Source organism: Bos indicus, chromosome 18 (genome assembly GCF_029378745.1).
Source record: "Bos indicus isolate NIAB-ARS_2022 breed Sahiwal x Tharparkar chromosome 18, NIAB-ARS_B.indTharparkar_mat_pri_1.0, whole genome shotgun sequence".
In the NCBI taxonomy this organism is placed as follows: Eukaryota; Metazoa; Chordata; class Mammalia; order Artiodactyla; family Bovidae; genus Bos; species Bos indicus.
Genome location: NC_091777.1, coordinates 5,843,610 through 5,859,359, shown reverse-complemented (window position 1 = coordinate 5,859,359; position 15,750 = coordinate 5,843,610). Strand labels below are relative to the sequence as shown.

Below are 15,750 nucleotides of genomic sequence, written 5' to 3'. Positions count from 1 at the left end.
ATTAATTTCATTTTCTAGATGTCCTCAAATATTACCTGCATTTTACAGATGAGAAAACCAAGTCAGCTTGTGGGTTGCTTCCTCCCTGTCAAAAAGGTGGCTTGATAATTAGCTTTGCCATTACAAGGCAAGGAGAGAAGACAGTCATGTCCATCACCTGTCACTGGACCCCTGTGGTCAGCTGGTGTTGGCAGTTGAAAGGGTAAGACAAGGAGCAGTGGATTTTCCCAGACCCTTTCTCCCTCACCTTGGTGCCCAGAAGAAGGCAGAAGCCAGACCGCTGCCCTTTCCTCCCCAGAAAGCAGGTGCTCCTGGAAGACTCCGACCTATATGAAAAAGTGGCCTGGCTGTTGGGCCAGAAGCCCTCTCTGTCGTTGAGGTTCACTCCCAGTGGCCGGAGATGCCACCGAGAGATGCGCGCTGCGCGGGCGTTCTGAACGATCGGCTTCAGCACCCGGCCCAGATGGACAGCGACGAGCGCAGCAGCCCGCCTCACCCTCCCTGCGCGGCCACTGCGCGCGCCTCGCCTCTGACCCCCGCCAGCAGCCCGCCCAGCGCCACGTCCAGCGCCAGCACCTCAGCGCTGTCGGGCCACGCGATCGCCTTGCACATCTCCCTGTGCCTCCTTGCCCAGGCCTGCCAGGGGCTGTGTGCACGTGTCCAGAGCTGCAGCTGCTCCCCAAGGCAGGGCTCTCTATGTGGCCCCCTCTGTTGCCTCTCTCAGGGCTTCTAGGCACGTCCGTGGGGAGGCAGCAAGAACATGTAAAAACTTCCCCAAGCTGGTGCTGATAAGTATACCCCTTCACGTCATAAAGGGCTCTAGTCCCCATTGAAGTCTGTCTTGCTTCTGGAGATTTTCTAAAACCCTGTTTTGTTTTAAAATGCATTCATCCTGTTTTATAATTATATGTATTTCTGGTAACTTTTTATTTCATGCTGGTCTTCACTCCAAGTTTTTAGCACAGCTTGAATTTGTGTAACTCAAATGAATATAAAATGAAAGTGAAAGTTACTCAGTCGCGTCCAACTCTTTGCTACCCCATGGACTGTATAGTCCATGGAATTCTCCAGGCCAGAAAACTGGAGTGACTAGGCTTTCCCTTCTCCAGGGGATCTTCCCAACCCAGGGATTGAACCCAGGTCTTCCACATTGCAGGCAGATTCTTTACCAGCTAAGCCGCAAGGGAAGCCAAATGAATATAACAAATATAATATTACCTGGTACCTGTGAGGCTTCTTCCAAGTACTTCTCTCACTTCCACCATCCCACTTTTAACTGAATAATTAATATATCCGAAATCAACTATTACCAGCTGTTAACTCTGTCTTTATTTTTAATCCTAACAATTTTCTAAGGTAAATATTAAGAATCCCTTCACATTGTTTTACTTTTATTGTTTATTGATAAATTAGGAATGTATTCAGCCAGGTAAAATGATTTGTTCCAGGTCACAGAGCATGCATGCTGGTATTCAAACCCAGGACGAGCTGACTCCAAATTTAGTGGTGTTACAGGGCATGCTGCCTCTTCAGTTTGCACTATCCTTTCGGAAAGCAATTTCACACCATGATCCAAAGTGGCTAAGATTATTCCTATCCTTTGATTTAACAATTCCACTTCTGGAAATCTGTCTTTCTTTGCTTAGGTTTATTTTTATTTTGTTTTTGGCTGCTCAGCACTGCATGCGGAGATTTTAGTTCCCCGGCAAGGATGGAACCCTTGCCCCTGGAGTGGAAAAGTGGAGTCTTAACCACTGGACTGCCTGGAAATCTATCTTAACAAGGGAGAAAAATCTACAGTCAAAGAGAAAAAAAATCACCAAAAAATATTCATTAGAGCATTATTTACAGAATAAAAATAAAAAGCAAAATTTCTATTTATTTACATAAAGACTAAACATTTATATTTAGAAGTTTAAGTGAAATTCCACTCATAAATGGCGAAATGGTAAAGAATCCGCCTACCACTGCAGGAGATGGCCAGAGATGTGGGTTTGATTCCTGGAGGAGGAAATGGCAACCCACTTAAGTCTTGTTGCCTGGAGAATCCCATGGACAGAGGAGGCTGGTGGGCTACAGTCCATGAGGTTGCTAAGAGTCAAACATGACTTAGCGACTGAGCCTTCGTTCATTCATTTATGTGCTCAATTAACATTGGAATATTATGGAACCATAAAAGTGCATTATGGAAAAGCTAGGAAAATGGTTATAAGTAAAATAAAGCAGGATATAACATTGCCTAATGATGTAACCTGTGCCTTGCATGGAAGGTGGTAAAAAGATACTGCTGGATACATGTGCTGAATAACTATTAACTAGATAAATGAATGAAAAAGACCAAGATAAAGGATAATTTCTAATTTTTTCCCCCCTACTCTTCAGATTTTTCTTTCGTGAGATGTTTTGGTTATTTAATGGAACAAAGCTCTTTATTTTCTTAAAGATGCGATATCCAGAGTGCTTGCTTTCTCGGCAATTATATTTTCAGATTTCTGTGGATGATCTATCATTTCTGTTGAGAGAGGAGGAAGTGAGGACTCAAACGTTTATTCTTACCTGAAATCACATATGTAGTGAGTGTGGAGTCTAGGTCTTCAGACTCCAAGTCCCTTGACCTTAACTGACCTTGACCTGGGCTGGCATTGGGAGACAGGAAATTGAATTCCAGTCCCTGCTCTGTCCCCAGCTTGCTGGGTGATTTGGGGTTAGTCAATGTTCTTGGGGTCTCTCTTGCACTTTTGCCCTGAAGATTATGGATCGCTTTCTTTTCCATCCTCTTTCAACAGGCGGGGGAGTGTATTACAAAAGTTGTCTGTTCTGTCTGGCAATACTCCCTCTCGTCACTCCATCTTTCATCTCCTTGTTTGATTTCCTTCCTGTGTCATTTTAATTGTGTCATTTGTTATGCCGCGTTGTCATGTCAGTCCTTTGACGTTTCGTCATATTTTCTGAGATGATCTTGTTTTTTCCTTTGCTTGTTTACTGTTTGTTTGCCTCTCTAGATGTAAGCTCTGCAAATTCATAACCTAGGCTATCCTGGTCAGTATGCCAACTCCAGCTAGCTCAGATGCAAAAGGAAAGGGATTGTACAGTAGCTCAGAGAATTTGCAGAAATAAAAACCAGGGCTTTAAGAATGATAAACTCAGCATTTTGTGAAAACACACACTCGTTTCCTCTCTCTCTCTCTGTCTCTCCCCTTCCCTGTTTTCCCTCTCCACCCTGTCATTTCTCATCACGGCTTATCTATGTTTGGCTTCATTCTGCACATTGCATCTAACTGGAAGGGAAGAATTCTGTCAGAAGCCTAAATTCTCTTTGTTCCTGTTTAATGTTTCTAGCAAAAATAAAATAGCAAAAAGCGTTTCATGACTCCCAGTGGCATTGGCAATCACTGGGAAAGATTCTGAATGGGTTTGCCTGCAATATGCATGCCTCTCTGAATCAGTAGACGTGTTAGCTCTGCTTGTTTGAATGTGGGCACATTTTGTCTTACTATTAGTGCATGTTCAATGTGGTGTTTCTTTGTGAGAATCTGTTTAAATCAGTGCCCATTTTGTGGGTTTCAGTTTAGGTTAAACTAGATAGTAATAATCTGTAAATTTACAATTTTCATATATAATTAGAGCTACTAATATTTTTTTCCTGGACTCCAGAGACAAGTCCTGCTCTCCTCCTGTGAGCTAGTATAGATAACATCACTTACTTCCTTTCTGTCCTTACGTATTATGTACCATGGTGCTTTATAGTTAGTAGGTGTCCTTTGAATCTCTGACATCAGATTAAATTAATAACTTAAATAACTAAAATTAGTGGGCTTCTTTATCTGTTAGATGTACTGAAGTTGGTGAGAATATGAAAGTTCTCTGTAATCAGAGAGCAGGAAAGACGTTGTATCTTTATTTTTAGCGTAAGAACTTCTATTCAACTTATGCCTTTGAGCCTTGAGATACATTTTCCTTCAGATCACTAAGTTGAGTCTCAATTACTGTTTCCTTTAACTAATGGACTTTTATTTTGTAGATCATGTAATGATATGGCTGGAAGCATCTGTGATGGGTAGAAAAATTTCTCTCAGTATTGTTCTTCACACAGATTAACTGTAGGTCCTACCCTTGACTTGAGTTAAAGGGGAACAGACCTGAATCAGCAGAGACTGTCTCTGGGCAATAGTTACAGGTTCAGACCCTTGCTCTCAGACTGTGGTGTGTGGTCCAGCCCTGTTGGCTTCCACTAGATGCTTTTAGAAGTGAGGAATCTGGGACCTCAGCCCAGACCTATGGGATCTGCAATTTGATAAGATTCCCACGCGGAGACTGTGGTTGCGTTGGAAGAGGAAATTGATCAGGGTCAACCAGAAACAATGGCAGGTGCAACTTTTAAAAAGTTCTCTTCCTCCGTCTCCACTTTACTTCTTTATTCTCAAGTAAAACTATCCTTACAGCACATCTAAATCACCAGTTTGATCAAATCTAGTGCATTTATCCCCCAATTTCAAGTCTGATATAAACCAACATAGTTTGAATAACTCCAGACAATACCCATATAACCCCACATTGATCAGAATTCAGGCTTTATTATTATTGTGCAGTGTGAAGAACTAAAACTTAATTCCAAGCATACATGATTAAGTTTATAAAGAAGGATTTTGTTCCCAAAACATATTCAACATTTAAAGGGAAAAAAAAAAGGATGTTTATTTGAAGAACAGAATGTACCTAGAATTGTTTGCTTCTAAAAAACCCATTTTCTCCAAGGCTTAACTTCATAATTTCTTATTAAGCAATGGCATTACATTACACAATCTAAACAATTTAGGGGGAGCAGCACTTGGCAGAATAAAAGTATAGATGTACATGTAACTCAAAAAAGGTTTTTTAAATCCACCTTCCAACTTTCAATCTAAATATAGATTTTTCTCCGAATAGACTTAAATATATGATTGTTAAAATATATATCTGTGTAAAATATATTTTAAAAAAGGAAACTAAGATGTATAATATCCGCTGTTGATTTCATAAAACTAAAGCAGGGGAAAAGGAGACTTTAAAAAGTTTCTCTTTTTCTATACAGTCTGCTACTCTGTTCTGCCTTCGGTTTACCTATTCAGGTTGGAAACTGTAATGTCATACTAGGGTGGAAACTGACCAAATATTATGCTGCCTTAACATTTCCTTTCAGATCTTTACTGGGAACTTAAAAAAAAAAACAAAAAAAACAACGATGTGTATATATCACTGGGGGCGGGGGCAGGAGTCGGGTGGGTTTGAAGAAAACAGAGTTAAACCAGAGCTTATCTGAGACTTCTATGTATCCATGTGATAGAGCAGTTACATGTCCCACCAGGGGATGCTGCGACTCAAGGAAAGGGTGACGGCTAATAAGATGCTGTCACTAGGGGGGAGCAGACCGAGCATCAGACTGAAAAGGTTTTGGATTATGTAGCACCTCATCACTCAGATACATATGAAACCTTTAACAGAAGATCTTCCAGGTAGCCTACAGCTTGCTTTTCTGGCCATTGTCTTTTTGATACACACCTGGTCTATACAAGGAAGAGGGACCAGGAATGAGAAAGGTCTAATAGCCCATTTTTGCAGAAGCTGCTTGAGCAGTGTGTACATGACGGAATGATTATTTTCCGATCCCCCAATCCCCGTGGAGGGGAAAAATCACAATACAGTGTGGTAGCAAGCTTGGCTGCCTCTCGTTTTCCTAGGGACATCGCCTCCCCTATGACGATTTTGAACCATTCTTGAGAACCATCAGCCTGTAAATCATGACCGGTCTTTCTGGGAAGGTGTACCTGAGAAGGGACTATTGAGGGATGGTGAACTCACATATGTACCTCTTGCTGCTGTGACAGGCCTCGTCACTCCACTTGCCCTGAGCTGACTGGGAGAAGAGGGCACAATTTTCCCGCTTGCCACCGTTAGGCTGTGCCTGGTCCCAGTTGAGGAAGGAGATGGCAAGCCCATTGATGTCGACAAACTTGCCTTCTGCGACCATGTCATTGATGCCCAGCCAAAAGTCATTGACCCCCGGCAGGCTCCTTTTACCATAGTCTCGGAGGGCATTGATTTCATCCGTGCTTCTGGGGACAACCAGGGTCCCGCCCTTGGAAATGCAGTCTTCATTGGCTTCGTGGAAGTGCTTCGAGCCTTCCACGGCAAGGTAGCACTTCTTGTGAAATTTTGTGCCTCGGAGACAGACTGTAAAATGTGAGATTTGACATATTAACATGCTGTGGGAGTATAATAATCTAGAACTGCTGCTGCTTCTAAGTCGCTTCAGTCATGTCCGACTCTGTGGCAGCCCACCAGGCTCCGTCGTCCCCGGGATTCTCCAGGCAAGAATACCGGAATGGGTTGCCATTTCCTTCTCCAGTGCATGAAAGGGAAAAGTGAAAGTGAATACACTCAGTTGTGTCTGACTTTTTGCGTCCCCATGGACTGCAGCCCACCAGGCTCCTCCGTCCATGGGATTTTCCAGGCAAGAGTACTGGAGTGGGGTGCCACTGCCTTCTCCGAATCTAGAACTGGCCCTGGCCAGTAGCAGCAGACAGTGGTGGAAAGGACGATGCATGGAGATAATGGTGAGTCAGCGTGTAATGAAGACTCTGTGCACAGAGGCAGACACTGTGCCCAGCATTTTACATAAATGAACCCGTATGATAATCACAACTGTCCCATGATGTGGGATTCTTATTACACCTGTCCTTACATATCAGGGTAGTGAAGCCTGGGGCTTCCCTGTGGCTCAGTGGTAAAGAATCTGCCGGCCAATGCAGGAGACATGCGTTCGATTCCTGTATCCCGAAGATCCCCTGGAGAAGGAAATAGCTACCCAGTCAAGTATTCTTGCCTGGAGAATCCAATGGATAGAGGAGCCTGGTGGGCTACAGTCCATGGGGTCACAGAGTCAGACACGACTGAAGCAACTGAGCTCACAATATAATGAAGCTTAAAAGAGTTGTTAGCATATAAAAAGGTGACTTACATTGCACGTAAGATTACAGCAGATAACTGAGCCCACAGCAGATAACAATAAGCTAAATATTGTTTATCTTATCCAGGATATAAGCCAAATATAAAGATAGTTTTAAGGCATAGCATTGGAGAATCAGGCTTCAGGGCTGTACTGCCTCAGCTTAGGTGTCAGTTCTGATATTTATTATCTGTGTCAGCCTTAATTTCCCTGTGCCTCAGTTTCCTCATCTGTAAACTGAGAAGAATTATAGCAGCATCTGTCTCATAAATTATTGAAGGATTAATGTGTTCATGATGGATATGAGTTTGAGTAAGCTCTGGGAGATGGTGATGGATAGGGAAACCTGGTGTGCTGCAGTCCATGGGGTCGCAAAGAGTTGGACACGACTGAGCGACTGAACTGTGTTGATGTTTATAAAGTATTATTATAGCCCCCAACTATGGCTGAAGGGTTAACCAAGCTCTTTCCTCTTCTGAAAACTCATTTGACCTTCCTTTAACTTCCTGATTCTGTTCCCCAGGAAACTTGATAAAGGGACCTGCCAGCAGTGTAACTAGGCAATATTGCTTATGGTAAAAATGGCTCAAGACTGGTAGCATACAGCTGGCCTGGGAGCTATCAGTGTGCCGAGCTCAATCGCTCAGGTGTGTCTGACTCTTTGGTCACCCCATGGACTGCAGCCCTCCAGAATCCTTTGTCCATGGCATTTCCTAGGCAAGAAGACTGGAGTGAGTTGCTATTTCCTTCTGCAGGGAATCTTCCTGACCCAGGGACCGAACCCATGTCTTCCGTGTCTCCTGCACTGTAGGTGGACTCTTTACCACTGAGCCCCCTGGGGAGCCCTGGGGGCCATAAATAGCTGATGAAAAAGCCCTAACTTTGGTATTCCTTGAAGGCATTAACTCTTGTAATTGGGCAGCTCTCTTCTGGGACCCTCGAAGCTCTGCCTTTGGAGTTGCTATGACAGTATTCCTCCCTGAGGATGTGAACATTGCAAGCCAGGGGTGTTCCAGAGTCTGCCCAGCGTGGCTCTCATTTCCTCGCCCTGGGAGCTTCATAGGCTGCTGGGAGCTCTGCTGCTGCTGCTGCTGCTGCTAAGTTGCTTCAGTCGTATCCGACTCTGTGCAACCCCATAGATGGCAGCCCACCAGGCTCCCCCATCCCTGGAATTCTCCAGGCAAGAACACTGGAGTGGGTTGCCATTAGGAACACTCACTGCTGCCCCCTGCTGGCAAGCTCTTCTCCAGAGCATCTGACCCACTCAGTGTCGCCAGAGCTGAGTCCTGTGACCCTGGGTTTAGTTCCACCTTGGCTGAGCTCTCAGTGGGTTATTTTGTTGTCGTTGTTTAGTTGCTAAGTCATGTCCAACACTTGTGGCCCCATGGACTGTAGTCCTCCAGGCTTCTCTGTCCATGGGATCTCCCAGGCAAGAATACTGGAGTAGGTCGCCATTTCCTCCTCCAGGGGGTCTTCCTGACCCAGGGATCAAACTCAGGTCTCCTGCATTGGCAGGCGAATTCTTTACCACTGAGCTGCCTGGGGACCTAAGCATCTTAGTAAACAGCTAAGAAATGCTGGTTATTTTGTCGAGTTAATACTTGCTTCAATTGTGTTCCATTGCCTAATAAAGAATTATGAGGGCTTCCCTGGTGGTCCAGTGGTTAAGACTCTGTGCTCCCAAAGCAGGGGGAAAGAGTTCCATCCTAGGTCATAGGTCAGGAAACTAAGATCAGGTATCTCGCATGTCGCACAGCACAGCAAAAAAATATATATATATATATGGATGGTCTTCCAAAATGTATTATTGAAATGCAATAATACATTTGATTTGATTTTTGGTTTGATTTTTATTCCACTCATTGACAGGCGAAGGAAGTGGAAAATCAAGCTGATTTCCCAAAACATTCATCCTCCCAGCTTTTGAATCCTTTGTCCTGGACTCATCTCTGCCTTGTCAATGTCTCTCTCTCTTTTTTTAAATGTCACCTAGAATGACATGCACTCTCAATGTGGTTTGAATTGCTGGCTAATCACAATTTCTTTTCCTATCTTGTTGAGATAAGACGAGTCTCACCTGTCTGCAGGGCTTGCATTTCCTTCAGGGCATTGACTTCTCTCCAGAGCTTTTCCACTTGAGTCTTCAGGTCTCCATCCTTCTCTGAGGATTTTTTAGAGTGGGGTGGGATAGGATGAATAAAACAACATATGATTAAAATAAAGTACAAATAAAACAAAATAAGATAAAGTTTCGGGATACAGAACATAAGCCGAGGGTGATTTTGATGAAACTGAGCCCAGAGTACATGAAAAACAATGAATGAACGCAAAGTTGTTCAGGAAGATTTGTAAGGGTTTGGTGGGGGTAATAATACTGGGAGTTTCTTCTGTGAGGTGGGGCGCCTGTCTATCTCTCCAGCCCTATCCCGTGTGACTCCCTGCCCATCACTAGACTTTAGACTGGTTGATTTTCGATGCACTCTAGAACATCACAGGACCCTTCGAGTGTGATCTTTCTGCCTGGGACACTCTTGGCCCAGGTCTTGTCCTTTTTCTTTTTCTTAACACTTCAGTTTTATTTTGTTTTGGCCCCACAGCATGTGGGATCTTAGTTCCCCAACCAAGGATCAAACTCTCACGCTCTGCATTGGAAGCGTGGAATGTTAACCACTGGACTGCCAGGGAACTCCCTTATCCATCGTCTTATCAAGCTTAAACATCTCCTCTTCTGAGAAGACTTTCTGATCATCCTCTCTACATCTCTCTGGCTGGTCTCTTTCCTTGAACCTTTGTTTTTCTTCCACACACTTTCTCCAATCTATAATCGTGTTTCTTTACTTACTTAATTTTATCTCTCTGGTTGTCCATGGTATTCCTGATGTTTCACATGATGCTTGGCACATAATCAATCTCATAACGTTTATTGAGTGAATAAATGATGGCATACAAAATAGTTTCATGTTATTTTCACTTACTCTTCAAAGATAGTTAGGAATGGAGGAAAATGAGATTCCCACTGAAGAGTGAGAATGAACTCAATAAGCATAATTGGCAAGTAAGTGGTAGAACTCATACTCAGACTTAATTGGGTCTCCAGGTCCCCTGGCCTCAATACCCCTACTCAACTGATGCTCCAGGTGTAATGGCTCTTAGCAGGGTTAAGTGGTTTTCATGGAGAAGTATGGAAAGGCAGTGATAAACAGCCCTATGAAAATGCTTCTGTATTAAGGACTAGCAATTTATTTAGTCTTGGATGTCCCCATGGCTCTCCTTGGGTATAAATAAGGAGTAGGAAATTAGTAACTTTGACGAATCAAAAATCCAGACCTGCTGGGCAGTGTCTTAGAAACTGACAACTTGTGAGCTCTTCAAAAGCAGGAATGATAATAAATAAATCTTAATACACATTTAAGAATATTAAAGCCACCATACACTGTGTGCCAGGAGCTGAATTCTTTCAATGTTACTATGAAATAGACAATATCACTTCAGAAAAAAAGAGAGGCACAGAAAACTGAATGAACCTGTCGAAGACCACCCAGCTGTAAGGTGCAGAGTTGGATTCGAATCTTGCTGTCTTCAAATCTGTTCTCTTTCCACCCCTTCCATCTGTTTCTGCACAGTGACGACCTTTACCTGCTTGGTCCCTACTATGTAGCCTCAAGCAGCTAAGACGCTTAAAGCTTGATATGGCTGTTCCCAGCTGCCTCTTTGCAGGGGTACCACATGGAGAATCTGTGTTCTGTCTTGGGTGTTTTCAGGACAGGCCAGTATCCAAACATGGCTGACTCATTTCCCCCTTAAACATGTGCTTTGCAAGTCAGGTGTTTCCACATTCAGGTTGGGAAATGCCTCCTGGGGTATCCAGGCACGGACATCCATTCTCAAGGCATCCAGTAGCTCAGCTGCTGCTGCTGCTGCTGCTGCTAAGTCGCTTCAGTCGTGTCCGACTCTGTGCGACGCCAGAGACAGCAGCCCACCAGGCTCCCCTGTCCCTGGGATTCTTCAGGCAAGTATACTGGAGTGGGTGGCCATTTCCTTCTCCAATGCATGAAAGTGAAAAGTGAAAGTGAAGCCGCTCAGTCGTGCCCGACTCTTAGCGACCCCATGGACTGCAGCCTACCAGGCTCCTCTGTCCATGGATTTTCAAGGCAAGAGTACTGGAGTGGGGTGCCCTTGCCTTCTCCGATAGCTCAGCTGAGAAGCACAATAACAAGGGTTTCCTCAACAGGGCCATTCAACCCAGAATAAATATAGGGGTGCATTCACTATGCAAAGCCAGTGGCTGTTGGAGGCCGGACTTGCAAAGACTGCTAAGTTTTCTTCCAGGTTACAAGTTGTGAGCCATACAGATGTCACCCCAGTTCCTCCCAGCTTCCAACTCCACACTATTTAAGTAACTGGCCTCCACAGGGGAGCTGTAAACATTGTAATTAACATGAAGGCACATGAATTAATATTAGGCTCCTGGGAGACCATTATGGAAATTGTTATCCAGGTGGCTTGGAGTCTGCTTCTGTCCTTTGTGAGAAATGTGGTTGTGTTTTGTCAAAATGAATACAGGGAACAACTATATCACTAAATAGAGATTATATTTAATTCATTACTACAACATAACTTGCATTGCTCAACCTAATTTGTTGAGGCCCGTGAAGTGAATAGCAGGGGAAACTTGTTTTTGGAGCTAAATCGCTCAATTACCATTTTGAGTTTTTTAAAGGCTCCCTTTCATTTTATTATTGTTGTTCTCCAAAAATAGGTACTGGATAAGAATGCAAAAATAATTGCTGGAAAAAATGACCAGTAAATACATGAAAAAATATCTCAACCTCATTAATAAGCAAAGAGATGCAAATTTAAAGTCTTCTGGGGTTTTGTTAGGCTGGCACAGCTTAAACTGACGATAGGTCAGGTTGTCAAGGTGTGTGTGCATGTTAGGCACTCAGTCGTGTCTGACTCTGAGACTCCCTGGGCTGTAGCCCACCAGTTTCCTCTGTCCATGGGATTTTCCAGGCAGGAATACTGAAATGATTTGCCGTTTCCTTCTCCAGGGGTTCCTTCTGACCCAGGGATTGAACCTGGGTCTCCTGTCCTGCATTGCAGGCCGATTCTTTAACTTTTGAGCCACAAGAGAAACTCAGTAGGTGCTCTCGTATACTGAAGTTGAGAACACAAGTTCATGCTACCGTTTTGAAAGACAGATGGTGTAACTAACTTACCATTTTACTTCTAGAGAAGTATCATCACGATATTCTAGCATTGGGATCAATATCTATGTACAAAGCAATTCACTGAGGCATTGGATCAAAAAGAGATAGATTTGATTAACATAGAGCTTCACCAAGAAAGAACAGATTAAATAAGCCATAACCCATCCACACATGGAATATTAGGCAGCTTTTAAAAGGACTGAGGAATGCCTTATATGTGAGGTTATCCAAGAGTTAACAGATAAAATCAGCTAATTTGTCTGCCAAGTACTTTAGACAGCCAACACTTATTTTGTTAAAAGTAGGGCTTCCCGGGTGTCAGAGTAGTAAAGAATCCACCTGCCAAGTGGGAGACTTGGGTTTGACTCCTGGGTTGAGAAGATCCCCTGAAAAAGGAAATGGCAACCCACTCCAGTATTCTTGCTAGGAAAATCCCATGGACAGAGGAGCCTGGTGGGGCTACAGTCCATGGGGTCACAAAGAGTCAGACATGACTTAGCAACTAAACAACAACAAATCAATTTTTAATTGGGCATTAAAGAAAACTCTGGGAATATTATCTCTTAGCAGTTAATCATGGTTAATTCTATGGAAAGAATTGAGAGAGAAAAAAATGACTTTTGCTTTTGCTTTCATAAGATTTGGTATTATTTCCAGGCAGTTTAAAAGAACTGTTTAACAGGTTTAGGCTAATGGCTTTGCGTATTGTAGAATCTACTTTCTTGGGTCTCACAGCAAAAAATGAGCCAAACTGCTTTGGAAGGATGATGTCTAGGATTGGACCCAGTCGGTTAAAAAGCAAACAAAAGCGTGTGTGTGCACTTGTGTGTGTGTGCCTTGGAGGATAGAACATGATGCCCTGAACTGCAGTTATTTCAGAAACACCCACAGAGAACACACACACACATTCACATATTCACACCCCTCCCCACACCCCTGCTAGGTGATCACCAGCTGACCACACCTTCTTCGTGGCAAAGAGAGGCTGGCGACAAAACATGCCTCATCACCCAGCAGAAATGCCACATCTCTCCCCTTCCTTTCCCTGCCTTCGTCTTCCACAAAATGCTTCATCGCTCATGAGAGATATTTTAATCTCTCTTTAAAGGAGGTAACAGAGAAGTGTAGTATTTCTTTAGGGAAAAAAAATTGCATTTAAGAGGGACAGGCTGGGGTGGGCCATGGGAGGGGAGTTGAGAAGGGAGGGGACGTGTATACCTGGCTGATTCATGGTGATGTGTGGCAGAGGCCAGCACAGTGTTATAAAGAATTATCAAAGAAACAAAAAGGAACCTTACATCAGACCTAAAGCAGGGCCCTTCATAATCTTAACAACGTGACCAGCAAGAGAAGCTCCCTTCTCACCAGCCAGCCATTCGTGTTGTGTTAAATCCAGACTTCAACTTTGCTGGTATTACTGTTTGTGTGTTGTTCTTGATGAAGTGAAATTGATGAGGAAATAGTGCCAGTATTCACCTTGAAATCTCCTGTATGAAAAGAACTCAGAATGAGATGCACATCACACCACGCCTTCCTCGATGATTTAGTTTTGACTTAGGTTCAGTGCGTTGCGTGTACATTGCCATTATCTTTGTTCCTTGCAAGACTTTTTAGCTCTCTTAAACCAATTCAGGGCTTCCCTGGCGGCTCAGTGGTAAAGAATCTGCCTGCAAAGCAGGAGACCCTGGTTCGATCCCTGAGACAGGAAGATCTCCTGGAGAAGGGAATGGCAAACCACTCCAGTACTCTTGCGTGGAGAATCCCAAGGACAGAGGAACCTGGTGGGCTACAGTCCATGGGGTCATAAAGCGTTGGACACAACTGAGCGACTGACACTTTGACTGTTTCAATCCAATTCAAGGCACCCCAAACTGGAATTGCTTGGAGATTGTTTTGCATTAACATATGTTCAAATGCTGTATGACTTGTGTGTTGAAATATTTTTAAGTGAAAGACTTAAAACTTCTCTATGACATGAAGAAGCTTAAACATATAATATAGACTGTCCTTATATTCCCAGGGATATGAAAATATATCTATTGATGAAACGAAAGTCACATTACCAATAGCTCTATCCTCTACTACACATTGAATAAGATTATAGTTCTCTTACAGATGAATTTGAACAGCTGTACAATATCTATGAGTGAAACAGTATACTCTGTTAATCGATTTGTTCTACTTGATCCCTCATTCCAAATAGCAGACGTTGTATCCAGGTTGTCACACTCTAATGAACATTTTCTTGCCTAAGCTCACCTGATGGAGGATATACAATACAGAAAGTCTTTTTGCAAGAGCCTTTTTTATTGTACGAAACCAGAATCCTACCATATGATTCCTTAAATATCAAACAGTCCCAGAGAATTAAGAGGTCACTCTGTCCCCTGAAAATGCCAGATCCGCATGAAGCCATGGTAACCGCCAGCAGAGATGGTCTCCGGGGGGAGTCTGGAAATGAACGTCGTCCACCTCCTCCCCACCCTGAGCAAGCCTAGAGTTCTGCTGGATGGAGGCACCCCGTTACCTTTCACTCGGCGTTTGCTGTGCTTCCTGGCTTTGAACTTGGATGCGTGGCAGCTGGTCTGATCCAGGAGCAAGGTGATAACCAGGATGTAAATTACAAGTCCGTTCTTTGCCATGGCTGTGGGGCGAGTCTGACAGCCACCGTGCCACTGCCTCTGGAGGACTAAGGGCAGAGTAGACGTCACAGCCACATCTTGCCCTGAGATGCCTGGGGCCAGCTTTATAAAAGCACGCTGAGCAGCTTGGCTGGGATCCTGCTGACGGAAAGTTTGAGTGCCTCTGCTGGCTGCCGCATAAGGTGGCCCCTGTTCTCACGTCTCGTTTAGGCATTAAAAAAAAAATTTCCTGCGAAGAAAAATTTTCCTACTTGCCTTGCCTTTTCAGAGCATATCAGAGTTTATAAAGGGACTAAAAGTTTTGTCTTTCTTTTCTTTCTTTTTTTTTCCAATCTAAAGTCCGGGAAGCTTGGGGTCTCTCTGTGAAGACTGATGAAGTCTTTGGCCTGGAGCTCTGCAGTTCACTTAATATTCTGAGAAGTGCGTTCAGTGACATACACACATCTAGGAAAGTTACTGTGGGAGTATGTGCATGTTATGCCAGAGCACCACCTGTGTATCTGCACACACTCGTGTGTCTACACAGCTCATATGGAGCTTGGGAAGAGTTTATTCACACAGAGTAATGGGGATGGTCAAAGGGCCTCCTGTTAGGATTTTGTGGGTTTAGCAAGAGTTAAATTCTTGGGGAAACACACCTTAGAAAGAAAAGAAAGACAGTGAATTTTTTCCATAAAAATTAATGTAAAATGTCAACCATCACTATCTCGCAGGTCTCCACCAACTAACACTTTATTCCTTTGAAATTATCTCAAACACTTAAAAAACACTTTCAAAGGAAATACAGAAATAACAGAGAAATACAGTGAAAGACTTGCTGTAATTATTCTTACCTGGGCAAGAAATGGGCTTTAGGAAAAGTACTGAGAACCAGGGACTTCCCAGGTGGTAAAGAATCCGCCTGCCAAGCAGT

General features: G+C 43.6%; 1 protein-coding gene across 1 annotated transcript; it reads right to left on the bottom strand.

The window, feature by feature from the left end:
* Positions 1–4,590: 4,590 nt before the first annotated feature.
* CLEC3A (C-type lectin domain family 3 member A) lies at positions 4,591–15,177 on the bottom strand. The gene is made up of 3 exons (XM_019978770.2): positions 14,723–15,177; positions 9,063–9,146; positions 4,591–6,210 (listed from the first exon to the last, which is right to left on the bottom strand). Exons 1-3 carry the CDS (start codon positions 14,835–14,837, stop codon positions 5,816–5,818), a joined length of 594 nt encoding a protein of 197 aa, XP_019834329.2. The 5' UTR covers positions 14,838–15,177; the 3' UTR covers positions 4,591–5,815.
* Between the last annotated feature and the right edge of the window lie 573 nt (positions 15,178–15,750).

Coding starts and splice junctions, on each gene's coding strand:
- CLEC3A (XM_019978770.2), bottom strand. CDS start 14,837: ATGGCAAAGAACGGACTTGTAATTTACATCCTGGTTATCACCTTGCTC. Junction 9,147..14,722: donor CAGCAAACGCCGAGTGAAAG/GTAACGGGGTGC, acceptor AAAAATCCTCAG/AGAAGGATGGAGACCTGAAG. Junction 6,211..9,062: donor AATGCAAGCCCTGCAGACAG/GTGAGACTCGTC, acceptor CACATTTTACAG/TCTGTCTCCGAGGCACAAAA.